The following is a 14,789-nucleotide window of genomic DNA, read 5'->3' as shown; positions in this document are numbered from 1 at the left end:
CACTGCTTAAACAGCCCCGGGAGCCCCTTTCTTCCCCACGGGATATGCTTCGACCTCCTCACTCTGACATGCAAATCCCTTCAGAGTCTGGCTGCTTTCCTCCTCCTTTGAAGCCTTCTCTCCAGGCCCACCTCAAACACGTCAGGCCCTGTGCAGGACTCCACGGTCAAGTTTCACAGGTGGAAAACTGAAAACAAGCAAATCGCACAAAAAGCCCTTCCAACGAGTTCTAAGAAAGGGGAGGGCCACAGAGAACTCCGAGGGATCAAATTCAGTTTGGGTTTTTGCTCTGTCGCCTTATTCCAACCCTAGCTTTTCTGAACCCTTTGGCTCAAATGATCTGTGTTCCTTGAAAAGTCCAGATTCTCAAGGAAGCGGATTGGTTGCTGCCCAGTCAATGGATCGCCTCATCTAGGGTAAAGTGGCCATCACTGACTAATTCGTCAGGTGAGATGGGAGGTTGTCATATGGCGTGTAGGGGCTCTTCCAAGGGCTGAGATCTGGGTAGATTCTCCAGAGCAGTACTTCCAAGAAGCAGAAATGAACTCCATGGATCTCCAGGGGTGGGGGTGGGGGGGCGGGCGGGGCTGAGAGTCTACACTGACTTCTAACAAGCTCCTGGGTGATGTTGATGCTGCTGGTCCATGGACCACACTTTGAACAGGGAGACTCTACTGGGACAGTAGTCAGGACACGGAGTAAAAAGTATTCAATACCTTCCTCTTGTTCTAGAATGTTCTCCAGTCTTTATTGCCATAAAAATTCTGCTCACTGTTTCAGGTACAGTTCAGATGTCACTTCTATGAAGGTTTTTGGGCTCTCCTGGAGTTCATCTCCTTTATGATATCCCACTGATCACTTGCCTGATAGCTGTCACCTCCAGTTTTGTTTATTCTACCTACTTACTTACATACAGTTTTCATTTATGTATGGTTTCGATGTGCAGTCTGAGTCTTAACAAGAATGTACAGATCCAGAAGCGTCGCATCACCCCCAAATTCCCTCGTGCTGCCCTTTGAAGTCCCTCCTTCCCACAACCCCAGCCTCTGGCAACCACTGACCTGTTTCTATTCATATACTTTTGTCTTTTTCAGAATGTTATATTAATAGAATCATACACCATGTAGCCAGGGATGACTTCTTCAGGTCCCACTGACTCAAGAAGCAGAGAACACTGAGATTTGTTTGATTCAGTCATTCTCCCCTTGGGAGGGAAACCAAGATGAAGGCATCTGGCTCTTGTGAAGGATTCCAAAGCCAGTCATGGGCAAAACCAGTTCCAGTTCTCTCTAGTTCTTCACACAGGCTTAAACAGCGTTGGTGTGGAAACCATGTGCAAGTATGAGCATGCGGTCCTAGAGAAAGCCAATGCGATTAAGGCTGGATCTGGACTTTGAGGTACGGCTCCTGTGGGTGCTGAGGATTAGCAGTAACAGCTGCTATCCTGCCCATTAGAAGAGAAACAGAAGAGACAACAAAAGACTTGTTTAAAGGATGTGTCTCTGCAACTCTGAGGGGGGAAGCCAGTCCATCAAGCCTGAAGGTAAGTGGATGTTTTCCTGGTTCTGGTAGACTAGGGCTGGTGGGAAAGCAGAAACCTCAAGATTTAAGGAGGGGAGGGTGGGATTTGTGGGGTGTGGCTCTTACCCCTCCCCCCTGTATGTGTCTGTGTTTGATCTGATTTGAGGAGAGGAGACCAACTTCTGCCATCAACAAAGCCTCCAAGGACATTTCCTTGTGGTCCTTCTGGGAGAAAATGGAAAAGCCCTGGGTCCCCTCAACTTAGAATGTGTTTTTACAGTTCATTGTTCATTACCTCTGAATGTCCCTGGGAAACTGTAGGAATGGTCCCTTGTGGGGAGAGGTTTTTTACTTTTTTTTTTTTGCCTCATGGAAAGCAAACCAGCAGAGAGTTATTGTCTGAAGGACTCTTAGGTCCAAAAGATTGGAGTTATAAGTCACCGTCCTGTCTCCTTGTATCTGGTCAGTGTAAGAGGCGGGGTGGTGATGGGTGAAGACAGGATGGGGGTAGATGACATTGGATTATTTGGTTGTATGGATTATCTCCTTAGCCACTGCTTTTATAGCTGTTTTCACTACATTCAAAGTATTTTATTTTTACATTTTAAAACTAGCTTATTAGAGAGGAGGGTTGTTGTTGCCTTGCATTGCTCCTTAGATCAACATATTAGATGAACTTTTGAAAATTCCACGTATGTAAAAATATGAAAAGGAACAACTCCTTTTTAAAAATGCCTAACAGTCCTAAATGTTTATTCAGAGGGCTTTCACCTGTCATATTTGCTGTCTCTCACATTATTCTCCTCTGAGAACTTCTTTTACACAGTCAACTTCTCATTCTTTCTGTCCGTGACATTAAAGCTAGCAAACAAAAGTGAAACTTAGTCTCTAAATGTTATTTTATCCAATCATTTTATTCTATCCCTGAGCCCCCCCCCCCCCCCCCCCCCCCCCCCCCCCCCCTAACCAGCTGCACAGTGGATGGGCTTGGGTGTAACTTTCTCTGCTCATCTTCTCTGTGAAAAAGTAGTGAAGTAACTAAACAAGTCAGTAAGAGGAAGGACAAGAAAATACCAAAGTGTTGCAAATTTAACAATTGCCTCTAAGTCATTAATTCATAGTTGGCAGAAATTTTGTATCATTCAACTCTCTACTTTGCAATTGTAGCAATAAAACATTAAGCCAAGCCACCATATGCCTTGCTGCCTGCCCATACTGGAATACTGGGTGTCTCACTTCACCAATAATGTATTATCGCTCACACAGCCCTTGGATATCAGACAGCTTGTAAAGAGTCACATCAGGATACAAATATTTTCTGGTCTTATTTCTTTGACTTAATTAAATCCTCTCTAAAAAGAAGCAGTCTGGTCTTAATGAGAGAATTATAAGATGAGAGGTTTTTTGTTTTGTTTTTAAAGTGTTTAGAAATTGAAATACTTCCTACAGTGTGGAGCATCTTTTTGATCTTGACCTTGAGCCCTTGCAATCTGGGGAGGCAGCATAGCAGTATCTCAGGTTTAAAGGCATTGTATATTCAGATCAGTCACGTTCAAAAGGACGTCATATCGTTTTCTTAAACAGCATCTGGATTGAAGCTGTTGAAAAGGGCAGGATGTGGGTCTCGGCCGCCCTCGGAGGCTGGTCTTGTGTGGCCCTCTGCCTGGCTTCCTGCTCAGCTGCCTTTTCCCATGGTGCTGGCTCAGGGGCCTGTGAGGATATGCAGCCCAAGCACATTCAAGCCCAGCCTCAGGACCCACAGACCGACCACATCACCATTCACACCGGCAGGTCTTCCTACTCACCGGGTGACACAGTTCCAGGTATGTATGGGAGAGGCTTTGAAAGACCCCCCTGGGCCCTCCTGACAAATTCCAAGCTGTGTTTGTCCCAAGCAGGAGTTTTCTCCATTAAAGTTCGACTTAATCCTAAGAAGCAGTTATTTAGCCCAAGATAAGCATGAAATATTTGTATCACGAGAACCACATAACTAATCTGTATATTGCTATTCATTTTTACAAGAAGGCACAAATAGCATTATTATAAAAAATGATCTGTCCTTCTTATAAGATATAAATATAATTATCCTGAACAAACTTCATGTATTGTGTGTGTGTGTGTGTGTGTGTGTGTGTATGAACTAGGCTTTTGTTTCTCATTATTTAAAACTGAAGTTATTTGCAGAGTGAAGAGTATTTCCTGCTATTTTAGTTTGGGTGCCTGGAAGAGCAGAGAGAGAACTTGAGGGCAGGTAGTTTATTTGGGAGATGATTCCAGGAAGTACAGACGAAGAAAGGGAGACAGGGAAGAGAGAGACACCAATAAGAAGGGTGAGATTGGGCAGGTCACTGCTGTGGGCAACTGGGGCTCAATTCCAGTGGGGATCCTCTGAGAAACCATGTGAAACATGCCTCTGAATCATCTCTCAGGAGGATGGAGGGGCTGGGGCATTTAGGGGTGGAGGGGAGCATCCCCACCACACACACACACACACACACACACACACACACACACATTTTAGAGTCCTGCCTGCTTACCTTACCTTGGACCAAGCTCCCAGCAGAAAAAGCGAGAAGAAATCTCCAGGTACCGAGGGTGGTAGCTGAGCACAGACCGAAAAGCGTCTGTGCAGCCATGCATGAACTCAACCACATCAACGGTATTGGCTCGACCCCCTTTGGACTTTGCTAAATTCTTTTGATGGCAGTTAGAGGTGATAAGTTCAAATAAAATTTACTCTGTAAGTATCGCTTTCCCCAATCATTTTGTTCTGTTGTTAAGTGTGGGGAAAAGCTATGTGGGTATGTATTGGCCCCCACAGCAATATACTCCCCAAACTGAAGTTCAGGCTATTCCAACAGAGCTTCCCAAATTTTGTCACATCACGATACAGCGAGGAAATGATAATATGTGTAGAGCATGCTGGGGCAGATGCAAGGAGCTCCCCAAAGCTGGAGGCAACTTCTCTGGGGGCTCCAACCGCCACAGTAGGCACCCAGGCACGACAGGATCAATATGTCAGCACCCCCGTGTTCTGTGGCTAAGGGAATGAAAATGGTGAGAATCAAAGCACTGTATTTGGGAGAAAAAGCTGTAAAAATGACCCAAAATATTGTGACACCCGAATTCTAATAAAAAACCTGAAGGAAGCATAATTGGATTGTGACTGGAACTAAGACAACATACATAATAAAGAGCTGGAGGGAGCCCTTCCTGGATTCAGTGAGGGTCAGTTACTACTTTATTGTGCTGGGATTACACAGTTTTCTTTTCTTTTCTGGGATATCACTAATTTGTGAGCTCCTTGAAGGTAAGGACCATGTTATCCTGTTCATGGATGTATGCTCAATGCCTAGCACAATGCCCAGTTTGAAATAATAACTAAATACTTGTACAAATGTTTATTAATGAAAGTTCAAATGCATGGAAAATAAAATGATCACAGACACTAAGCTGCATTTAGCAAGCCTATAAAGTTATGACCCTGGTTTTAGCTACTCATTTAATTACAAATGAGTTTGCCACATTATTTATGTCTGTAAGAAAAATTCCTGCAAGTGAAATTGCTAGATCAAAGGGAAACTGCATTTCTGGGCTTTTTTGGTGTGTATTAAAAAAAAAAAAAGATATATATATATATATATATATATATATATATATATATATATATATATATAACATAAAATTTGCCATTCTAATTGACAATTCAGTGACATTAAGTTCATTCACAATGTTGTACCCCATCACCATTATCCATTTCCAGAACTTTTTCTTTATCTCAAGCAGAAGCTCTGTACCCATTAAATAATAATCTCCATCCCTCTCTCCTCCCAGACCCTGGTAATCTCTATAATCTTTCTGTCTTTATGATAACTTACCTGCTCTAAGTATCTCATGTAAGTGGAATTGTGCAATATGTCATTTTATATTCAGCTAATTTCACTTACTGTAATGTTTTCTAGGTCCTTCCATGTTGTAGCATGTATTAGAAGTAACTGCATTTTAAATATGGAAAATATTATTAGGTTACCCCCTCAAAGAGTTGCATGGCTTATAGTTCTAGCACTAGTGAATGAGTGTCCTAGTTTTTCCACAGGGCTATCAATACTGGTTATAATTTCACATTTTAAAATTTGTTAATGTGATAGGTATACTGTCTCATACTTGTTTTTTAAATCATGATTTTTTTATTTCAAGTTTTTATTTAAACTCTAGTTAGTTAACATATGGTTAAATCGGTTTCAGGTGTAGAATTTAGCGATTCATCACTTACATATAGCACTCAGTGCTAATCACAAGTGCCTTCCTTAATAAATCATGATTGACCTTATTTTATTTTCTGTTTGTGTCCTTTGATAATTTGGGGTTGGTCACTTTTTTATTGATTCACCATTACTCTTTGTGTATTTGTCTGTTTTGTATCTTTACAAATATTTTTCTCGGTTTATAATTTGTCTTTGGATTTCTTCTATATTCACAATATTTTTAAATCATCCTTTCCTTTAGGCAATTGGGTTTTTCTTAGAAAGGCATTCTGAACTACCATATTTTTTAAAAACCATGTTTTTCCTAGTGTTTTTTTTGTATTTCATTTTGACATGACTTTGATCTAAATGGAATTTACTTTGGGTGTGAAATAGCACTTCAACTATTTTTTTCCCCTAATTAATTTTTTACTTTCTGGGTGCTTGTCTAGGCTTTTAGTTTTGAAAATACCCATATAAAATCACCAAATGGAACCACATCAAAAGGGCTCACCTCGAATGGATGTTTTCTGTTGCAGTGACCATGAGGAGCATTCGATATTTCATGAGATTTCTACTTCAGGCTCGAAGAGTGTCTGATCATCAAATAGCTGGCACTTTTGTTTTCATTCCTCCTCATTCCAAAGCAATGGCTTGTTTTCAAGAGGCTGACACAGTCACGCACTCTGACAAGTCCCGGAAGAGAAACCTGTCCTTTGAGTGGAAGGCCCCTGCTCAACCTGGGGGGAACATCACATTCCTGTAAGAGCCAGGGCAGTGCTGCTTCCTGGTAATGGAGCCTTACACTCTGAAGAGAAGGAGCTTCTCCACCCCCTTCCTGCATGCTTCAGCCCCTACCTCCAGCCACCTCATGACAAAGACAGAGTCACAAGGACTGCCCCAACTAGACAGTCTATAAAGAGGGTAACCAAAAAAGAAGTTGCCCCCAGTCCCCTCTTTGTCATTATCCACATTTCAGGGGTACATGATTTCCCCTCCTCTCTGGGCACAGATGCATCTTGACCAACCTCTCCAGGAAATTCTGACCAGAGGAAAAAGAAGGCCCATGGGGGAGTAGGGAAAACTGAGAAAGACAGAGGCTGAGGCAGACAGAAAAGTAGACACTTTCTTGGGCCCAGTGAAAGCCCCTGAGGTCTCTTTGCCTTGGCTTGTGGTCTATCAGAGGGCCGATGACTTAACCAACTGAGCCACCCAGGAACCCCTAAATTAATCACATTTTTATAACTGCCTTCTGAATATTTAAACTAGGAAAAATGATTCTAGCTGATAATCCCTACCTCAGTGAAATTGGGGGAGGATAAATGAGATAATGTTTGTGAAAGGGATTTTTACTAAAGAAAGCCATTAAGTACTCAAAATACTAGTTAGAGTACCAACAATTTATCTCTAATTTTCAATGGAATCTACAATTACAACAGAGCTGTACAATTGTACAACAGAATTATGAAATTTTCAATTAACAGAGTAATTCAATTAACAATATACCAGCAATGGCTAATAATAAAGTTGAAGACGGAACCTTTTGAGAATGAAGAGTTCAAGAAGATACCTTTTAATCAAAATGAGGTTTTCTAATGACTGTATTTTATTTAGGAGGGGAATTTAGACATATCCTTCCCTGTTTTAATTATTTGCCACAGTTGAGTTTTGGTTTCTAAGGAGAGTGGAGTCACCCCAAGGGCAATATGATCATCTCTTCAGCTTTCTGTTCATGTAGACTTTTGTTTTTCTTCAGGTGTTATTTAAGGGAAACCAAACCCTCGCATCATTTTGCTTTCTTTTTCCACAGTTTGTCAGTTGTCCAGTCATATTTCATTTACTGGGAGAGGATCGAATCATCTGTTGTGTCTCAACAGACACACCGCGGAGCCCATGTTGATGGCGGCGAGCAGCCCGGCTCACCGATGCCAACCTCTGGCTGGAGGCAGGAGGGAACCACCCCAGGTACAGCTTGCTGTGGGACTCAAGAGCCTGGTTGGCATTATTATGGGAGGGAGAGGGAGAAGCAGGCTTCCCGCGGAGCAGGGAGCCCCATGCAGGACTCGATACCAGGACCCCAGGATCATGACCTGAGCCGAAGGCGGGCGCCTAGCCAACTGAGCCACCCAGGAGCCCCTAAATTAATCACATTTTTATAACTGCCTTCTGAATACTTACACTGGGAAAAATGTTATTTTCCCTTAGAAGTTCCCTTAGAAGCCAGTTCTAGTTCCTGCAACACAAGCACTAAACACCTACTTTGGCCAGCTGCAGCAGCTCACGGCCAAGGGCAGGAGGGGATGCTTGCCATTGCTGTTTGTCTGCTTCAACCTCACAAATTATGGGGGGGGCCCTGTGGTGGAGAGTTGGATTCTGTCACAAATCCAAACAAAAGCAACCCCCTCCCCACACACACTTACCAATCATCACAACGCCTCAGCAGGGTTCTTCAGACCCCTGGAGCTCCACACGGAGCACAAGAAAGAGATGATCTTTTCTTCTTTGTATATAAAAACTCGTCCAGCTTTCATTGTTACTTTCCATGGTAGGTAGATGGCTCTTTGCAGCCTGGGTTGGAGAAAGAAATCAGGAATGAGAGGCGGTTTTGATGGCAATGGAGCTTTTCCTGGTTCACTACATAACCTGAGACTCCTTTGGTCCGTGAACTTCTGCAACAAAACATAAGAGAACACAGTGAGAATACAGCTACAGAATACAGTGGTCACCTGAAAATTCCTGGGGATATGGAACTCATTTCCATTATTGATCTCTAGTTAAGTGCTCTGAACAAATGCACTCATAGAGGCCACCTGCACAGAAGCTCCCATCTTTAATCCTTTCAATTCCACTTTCCTTGACTCTGTGCTTTGCTCTTGGCCAATGTGCTAATGCCCGACTTGGCTCAGTCTAGCAGACCCAGGCACAGAGCTTACCCTGGGCCACTCTCCCTACTCTGCCCATGCCCTGAGCTGTCTTCTGCCCACTGCCCAGCACCACTCCCCCAACCTTCCCACCAAGATACTCCTAAAAGCAGAGTCAAGACCTCAGGGTCTGACAGTGTGGCCTGGAGAAGACCCTGCAAACCCATGGTGTTTCAAGTCTCATGTTTTATTTTCTTAATCATGCAAATGCTGCATTTTAATCCCAAGCATGTTTGTTTTAATATGAATATGACTAAAAGTGGGGTGTCAGGAAGTGACATCATGTTGTCCCTGCAGTCTATCTTGGGACCCTGCTGGGAACCTTGTCCCCCACGGGGTGACAGACTCTCGTCTGGGCAGCTCCTGGGTAAACTCCTCATGACGCTGCTGTACACATTCCTGCCCTCCTGGCCCAGCCTGTTTTCCTGCCCATTCCTCTGCACAAACCCCAGGGTTTCTCAAACAAAAAGGGAGTGTGTGTGTACATATGCAGTGTGATGGGGGGGTGGGGGAGGGAGGGGAGGACAGGATGTCATCTAGCAAAGTGAAATAGATTTCTTAAGCGTAAGAAGACTGCAGTGGGCAAATTATGAATTATGAATTTTCACATTAGGCAGATAGTATATTGTACTTCTCAAACTTATTTCCCAATAGACACGTTGGGGTCTATGCAACCCCATTAGGCATGATCTCCATGTTTTGCCTTCTGACACTTCCTCAAAGTGGGCTGTTCCTCCTGATGATCTATTTATCTTTCAAGGGGAGGTTCCAATATCTCCTTTGTGAGACTTACCCCCATGCTTCTTGGGAGGCAAATGTAATTGCCTTCTCAGTTCTGGATTTAAAGCTCTCATCACACTGTCATCTGTAAGGTTGGGCATCTAAGAGTCTCTCCTTCTATATTTTGAGTTCAGGAACAACAAACGGCCACTACGCAGCCCTTCTGCATCCCCAGCATTCACAGAAATGCCCATCATACAACGAACCTGTGGGGAATGTCTGAATGCATTTTGAGTTCGGGCGGGAGTTTAAGACCGTCAAGCTTTTGCCACATTCTGTGTGTACGTTAGGCTTCTTTGTTTTTCACTTCAATCTCAATGTTTCTGAGTGACAAAGGCTTTGGAGAAGAGTGGCACTAAAAGAAAAAGAAATGCATTCCAACTCAGTTAGAGCCCTGGTCAGAGAAACCTCCACTAATGTGTTTCTCTGCAAACACCATCATTGTCATCCTAAAGTTATCATGGTAAACCCTCATTGCATGTTCACCTGTGCCAGCCACTGTGCTCTGTGCTTCTACATCAGTGATTTTATTTCACCCTTCAGCAGCTCTAGGCTGTAGGAACCATTATTGGTCCCATTTTGGAAAAGAAGAAACTGATGCTCTGGGAGGACTGGAGAGTTAGCGGAATGGAGAGTTGAACCCAAACAGTCATCTGACTCCAAAACTGGTGCTTGCTTATTTGCTGCACTGTTTCTAATTTCTATTTCTAAAGTTCTGGGCTGTCATGTTGGCCAGTCACGGATGGAAAATGAGATGGTGGAGGGCAGTGGAGGGCAGTGATCTTGACTCTGCCCATGGCAGAGGCTCAAGTCATTATCATCACCAGGGAGACTTTTACTGTTAATAATATGGCAGGAAAGATCTAGGACTTTCAAAAATCTTTGATTTGTGGGATTCTGATTTCATTTTGTTTTGTTTTGTTTTTCTAGCTAGAAGCAGTTTTTGGCAGAAGTAAGAAAAAAAACATAGTGGTCACAGGGATTTCTAAACTCCCCTGAGTGGTGACTGTTAAGAATGCACAAGTCCAGAGGGTCAGAGACTTACTATTTACAAAGGTGTTAGAAATCGAGTCCTTTGCCACTTGGTCAGGGGCTTATCTTACTGGGCAGATCATCTTTTTGTTGATACTTTTGAGTAACCCAAACTTAATGGTTTGTCCTAAAGGCACGTTAAAGTCTCTAATATTTACCCCATTACCATAGTTGTTTGTGCTAATCAATACAAGGAAAATGCTCTCACTCTCTTTTGTGGTGTCTTTGGATCTCCGTTTAGCTCCCAGTCCCCCCAGCGCTCTTCCCCAGCAGCGTGCGAACATCTTTGCTGTTGCCCCAACTGGAGCTGCAGAGGAGAACAGCTTAGATCCTTTTCCTGCAAGTTTTTGGGTGACAGAGTTTTCTGCGGAAGCAGAGACTCTGTTCCAATCATCTTCACACATGGCTACTGCGGTCAGCAATGGCCAGCAACTCAGAGGGGACAGCAACCCAATCCTAGAACCATCCCTGGATATCCGTGGGCTGGAGAGATTCATGGCTCTCAGGAGATTCTTCCCAGAGGGCATTGCTTCCAGCCCTAGAACCCACCTCAGGTAATGGGTCAGGGGTAGACCATTCAGTATGGTGGTGGGATAAGCCAAACCCTGGGGTGCTGAGGGAATCTAAACTTCTTGGCATCTAACAGCAAATGATCTCACCATATTTATTCTTAAGTGCACAAGAAACCCTGATTGTAGAAGGGCTACTGGCCAAAAGGGCTGGGTATGAAAATCACCTGGGGAAACTGTACTTTCTTGGATAGGGTGAGATCTCTGATATGCTGATATAAATAAAATCAGATATAAATATATGTTTTATAGAGGGGCGCCTGGGTGGCTCAGTCATTAAGCATCTGCCTTCGGCTTACGTCGCGATCTCAGGGTCCTGAGATCAAGCCCCGCATCGGGCTCTCTGCTCAGCGGAGAGCCTGCTTCTCCCTCTCTTACTCCCCCTGCTTGTGTTCCCTCTCTCGCTGTGTCTCTCTGTCAAATAAATAAAAATCTTAAAAAAAAAAATGTTTTATAGAAGAGATGTGTAAGTTTATAATATATAAATACATATTTTATATAAAATAAATAAAAGCATTCAGTGAGGCTTTGTTGCTATCCTCACTTGCCTCTTCCCCACCCTCTCTCCCTTTTCCCTTCAGCTCCTAACTCCAAACCCCAAACTCCTTTCCAAGGAAATCTGCTTTTGTCAGTATACACAGCAATGGTAGGAAATGTTGCTTTTTGATCTGTAATATATCTGTATATTAGTCTTCTCTTCACCCTTCTATCCTTCTCTTTAGGACTCAGGATGATCCAAACTTTGATTCATTGGAAACTTGCCTATCCTCAGATAGGCATGAACAGGTAAGAACCCTGGTTGTACGTGGGTGATGGGGTTGGTATTTTGATCCCAATGTGGGAAGTTCCAGGCTGGGGAAGCGGAGCTATTAGACTAGTAACCAAAATTTGAGAGCAGGAGGCAAGGGTATAATATACACACAGCATCTTTTTAGCAATCAATACCAGCCTTTCTGTTATACACAGTGTCTCTGAAGTTATTGACAATTGTAGAAATTGATAGTTTTAGTGATTTGTTTTCCCACTTAGCCTCAGTCAATAATTCCTGTCTCCTCACCTCTCTACCCCTCTTTATAACATTGGCCTCAAAACACCATGTATGGTTCCAGAGCTTAGATCAATGGGCAATATAAAATATACATGCCCACTGATTTACAATTCCTTTGAAGTCTTAATAGGAACACAAAGTAAAACATGGTATAATATTCTTACTCAAATTTATTGGAACCTACAGTGAGATTAAATGCCCTCTTGCATGGGCCCTAGCATAAAAAGACACCCAAAGCTTTCTGCCCTTGGAGATGATAATCATGAATCTTGGTCTGGAAGCCTCTTAAAGGACCTTAGGTTTATTCTTGTAACTGGCCTCCATGCTCTCTTTGTGGGGTTTCCATTAGCCACCTCATCCCCATCAATCACAAGGGCATATCTATCTACTTGGGCATTTTACTCTGAGCAGGAGCAGGAGCAGGCACAAGGCCGGGTTTTCAGCTGCTGCCTGGGATTCTTTAAGAAACACAGGTTAAGTGTAAAGTTCAGTGGTAGCTTGGAAGAAGACCAGGTCCTTTGACTTTTTTTTCCCCCTTTGCTTTTCTAGGACAAAATGGAGTCCTCTAATAGGACCATGATGAGGCCTCCTCTGTCCACTGCCTATCTTACCTATCCTCGGCACCTCTGGTCGTCTGAAGCACTCACTGGGAATGGGGCTGGGGCAGCCACCCCAACCCCTGTCTTCCACACCTCTGCCACTTCCAGGTCACCTGCTGCTGGCGGGCAGTCAGAAGCATCGAGGCCTTCTGCCAGCTTCTCACCTCAGTCAAAGCGCAAGGAGGCCAGAGAGGAACATGGAGGGGGCGGAGTGGGATACCCCAGGAAGACCAACCCAAGGCCTGAGGTTGGGCAACAGGGAGCCAGTGCCCCTTCAGGGATCCAGCTCAGGGCTCCCCAGCTGGGAATCCTGCTTTGTCTTTCCGCCACCTTGGGCATGGCCCTGGCTGCCTGCCTCCACTGTCTACACACCCAGTATTGCCACAAGCGGACAGAAGTGTCCTTCAGTGAGCCTGCTGGGGATGCTGTTGCCAGGAGCGATGGTGGTGAGACAGTCCGTGTCAGGAAGATTGGGGAGAACAGTTTTGTTTTGGTTGAAGCAGAATACAACTGGACCCCTTCCTCTGTGGGTAACGAGAAAACAGTCCTCTGAGCAGACCGTCGTCCTAGGCCTCCGAGTAGCCCTCCGCAGACCCTGCAGTTTCTCAGCCAGAACAGAGCTAATGAGAATAGCTGATGAGGACAGGGACTCGCGGTGGCCCCGTCAGTGAGCAGTTAGTTGAGGCAGCTGCGAAAGGACAGTTTTATCAACAGAGGGAGTTCTTCCCAACCTTTGTTGTCTTAACATCTGTAATTTAGCTGCTTTTTTTTTCTATTCACAATTAGGCGTTCTGTTTGAAGAGTTAAACTCAACACAATGAATATTGTATAACCTGCTCATTAACTAGACTCCTGTGGCCACCGAGCTTCCTCTGTTGCCTTAAGGAACCTGCAGAAATAGAAATTCTGTCCCTCCTCAGTATGTCAGCCTTATCCTTTGAAAAAAAGTAACGTTGGGGCTGTGTCTCTTATAAGAAACAGAACTGCAGCCCTCACTTTACCTCTCCAAACCACCCCAGAAGAAGTTTCATTTTCAAAACTAGCCTTCCAAACTGGCTCTGCTTCAGTTGATTAGGTGAGTGCAAGGGTATTCAGTCTTCTTGGAAACTCAGAAGCCTGGCAAATCTGCCTCAGAAATTGATCTGAAGTGAGGAGAGTTTTAGAGAGCTTGATTGAACACATCTGTGGGGAACCGTGTGCGTGGCACATAAACACCAGAGTGGGGTAAGCAAGCCTCTTCATCAGGTGCAAATGGATCTGAGACCTCCCATCCATTTACACTTGATGGGAAGCTTATGTAACCTAACAGCCAGCAAACATATTGCCTTTTGCCAAAGGTCAGGCTGGAAAAAATGATGATACCACACAGTTTGAAGAAGAGCCTCTACTCATCTTTTTAGGGAGAAAAGGAAGACAGCATCATGGACAAAGACCATCTTTCTGCTCTTGTGATTTATGAAGATCACTTTGATTTAGCCAAGTGTCCCATAGACGTTATGTAGGGCCAAGGCAACAGGTTTGAATATAGCTTTTGAATATGCTGACCTAATATGACACATAGAAATTAGCTGCCTTTTCAGAGGTAAACCTGTTACAGAGTCACAAAACATTTTAATGTGGAAATGAAAAACCACTATAAATTTGGAAAGGGTGTTTATTTATCAAGCACCTAAATCATACAGGTACTGTGCTAAGAACTTTGCATACATTTTCACATTTAACTCTCACAATAACTTAATGAAGAATAAGTTCAGTAACTTGCCCAAGAGAGGGGGGCATTCATGACATCTCAATTCAACAACAAAAACATTTTTTAAAAAACTGGGCATATGGGAAAGAGATCCCGCTGTTTTTTCCAGCCTCTTTTAGCTCATAGGGCACTAATTCCAAGATTGTTTCCTCCTGGATTCTGGGCTAGGCAGATCTGTCCCCTGGCTTCAGTCAAGAGCCTCATTAGGAACACGGAGACCTAGCTAATTGTGTTCACACATGAAAGTGTTCTTGGAATACTGTGGAAATAAATGAATGTATTCTACTCCTCCGGTGGCCAGAGATATCCCTTCTACATATCCCCC

The 14,789-nt window shown here is 43.7% G+C and overlaps 1 protein-coding gene across 2 annotated transcripts in view; it reads left to right on the top strand.

Moving 5' to 3' along the window:
* The window catches only part of REELD1 (reeler domain containing 1), a 30,376-nt gene extending 16,728 nt beyond the window's left edge, over positions 1-13,648 (top strand). For both annotated transcript variants that reach the window (XM_035022955.1, XM_035022956.1), the window contains exons 2-8: positions 1,095-1,543; positions 3,106-3,344; positions 6,305-6,527; positions 7,576-7,730; positions 10,740-11,052; positions 11,790-11,853; positions 12,665-13,648. In XM_035022955.1, the coding sequence (XP_034878846.1) occupies positions 3,137-3,344; positions 6,305-6,527; positions 7,576-7,730; positions 10,740-11,052; positions 11,790-11,853; positions 12,665-13,267 (1,566 nt within the window). In that variant the 5' untranslated portion in view covers positions 1,095-1,543; positions 3,106-3,136 and the 3' untranslated portion in view covers positions 13,268-13,648. The remainder of the gene's footprint in view (positions 1-1,094; positions 1,544-3,105; positions 3,345-6,304; positions 6,528-7,575; positions 7,731-10,739; positions 11,053-11,789; positions 11,854-12,664) is intronic.
* Positions 13,649-14,789: the final 1,141 nt, after the last annotated feature.

Source organism: Mirounga leonina, unplaced genomic scaffold, assembly GCF_011800145.1.
Source record: "Mirounga leonina isolate KUSES-001 unplaced genomic scaffold, KU_Mleo_1.0 Mir_176, whole genome shotgun sequence".
NCBI lineage: Eukaryota > Metazoa > Chordata > Mammalia > Carnivora > Phocidae > Mirounga > Mirounga leonina.
The sequence above is the reverse complement of the archived record's forward strand: the minus strand, read 5'-3'. Positions and strand labels throughout refer to the sequence as shown.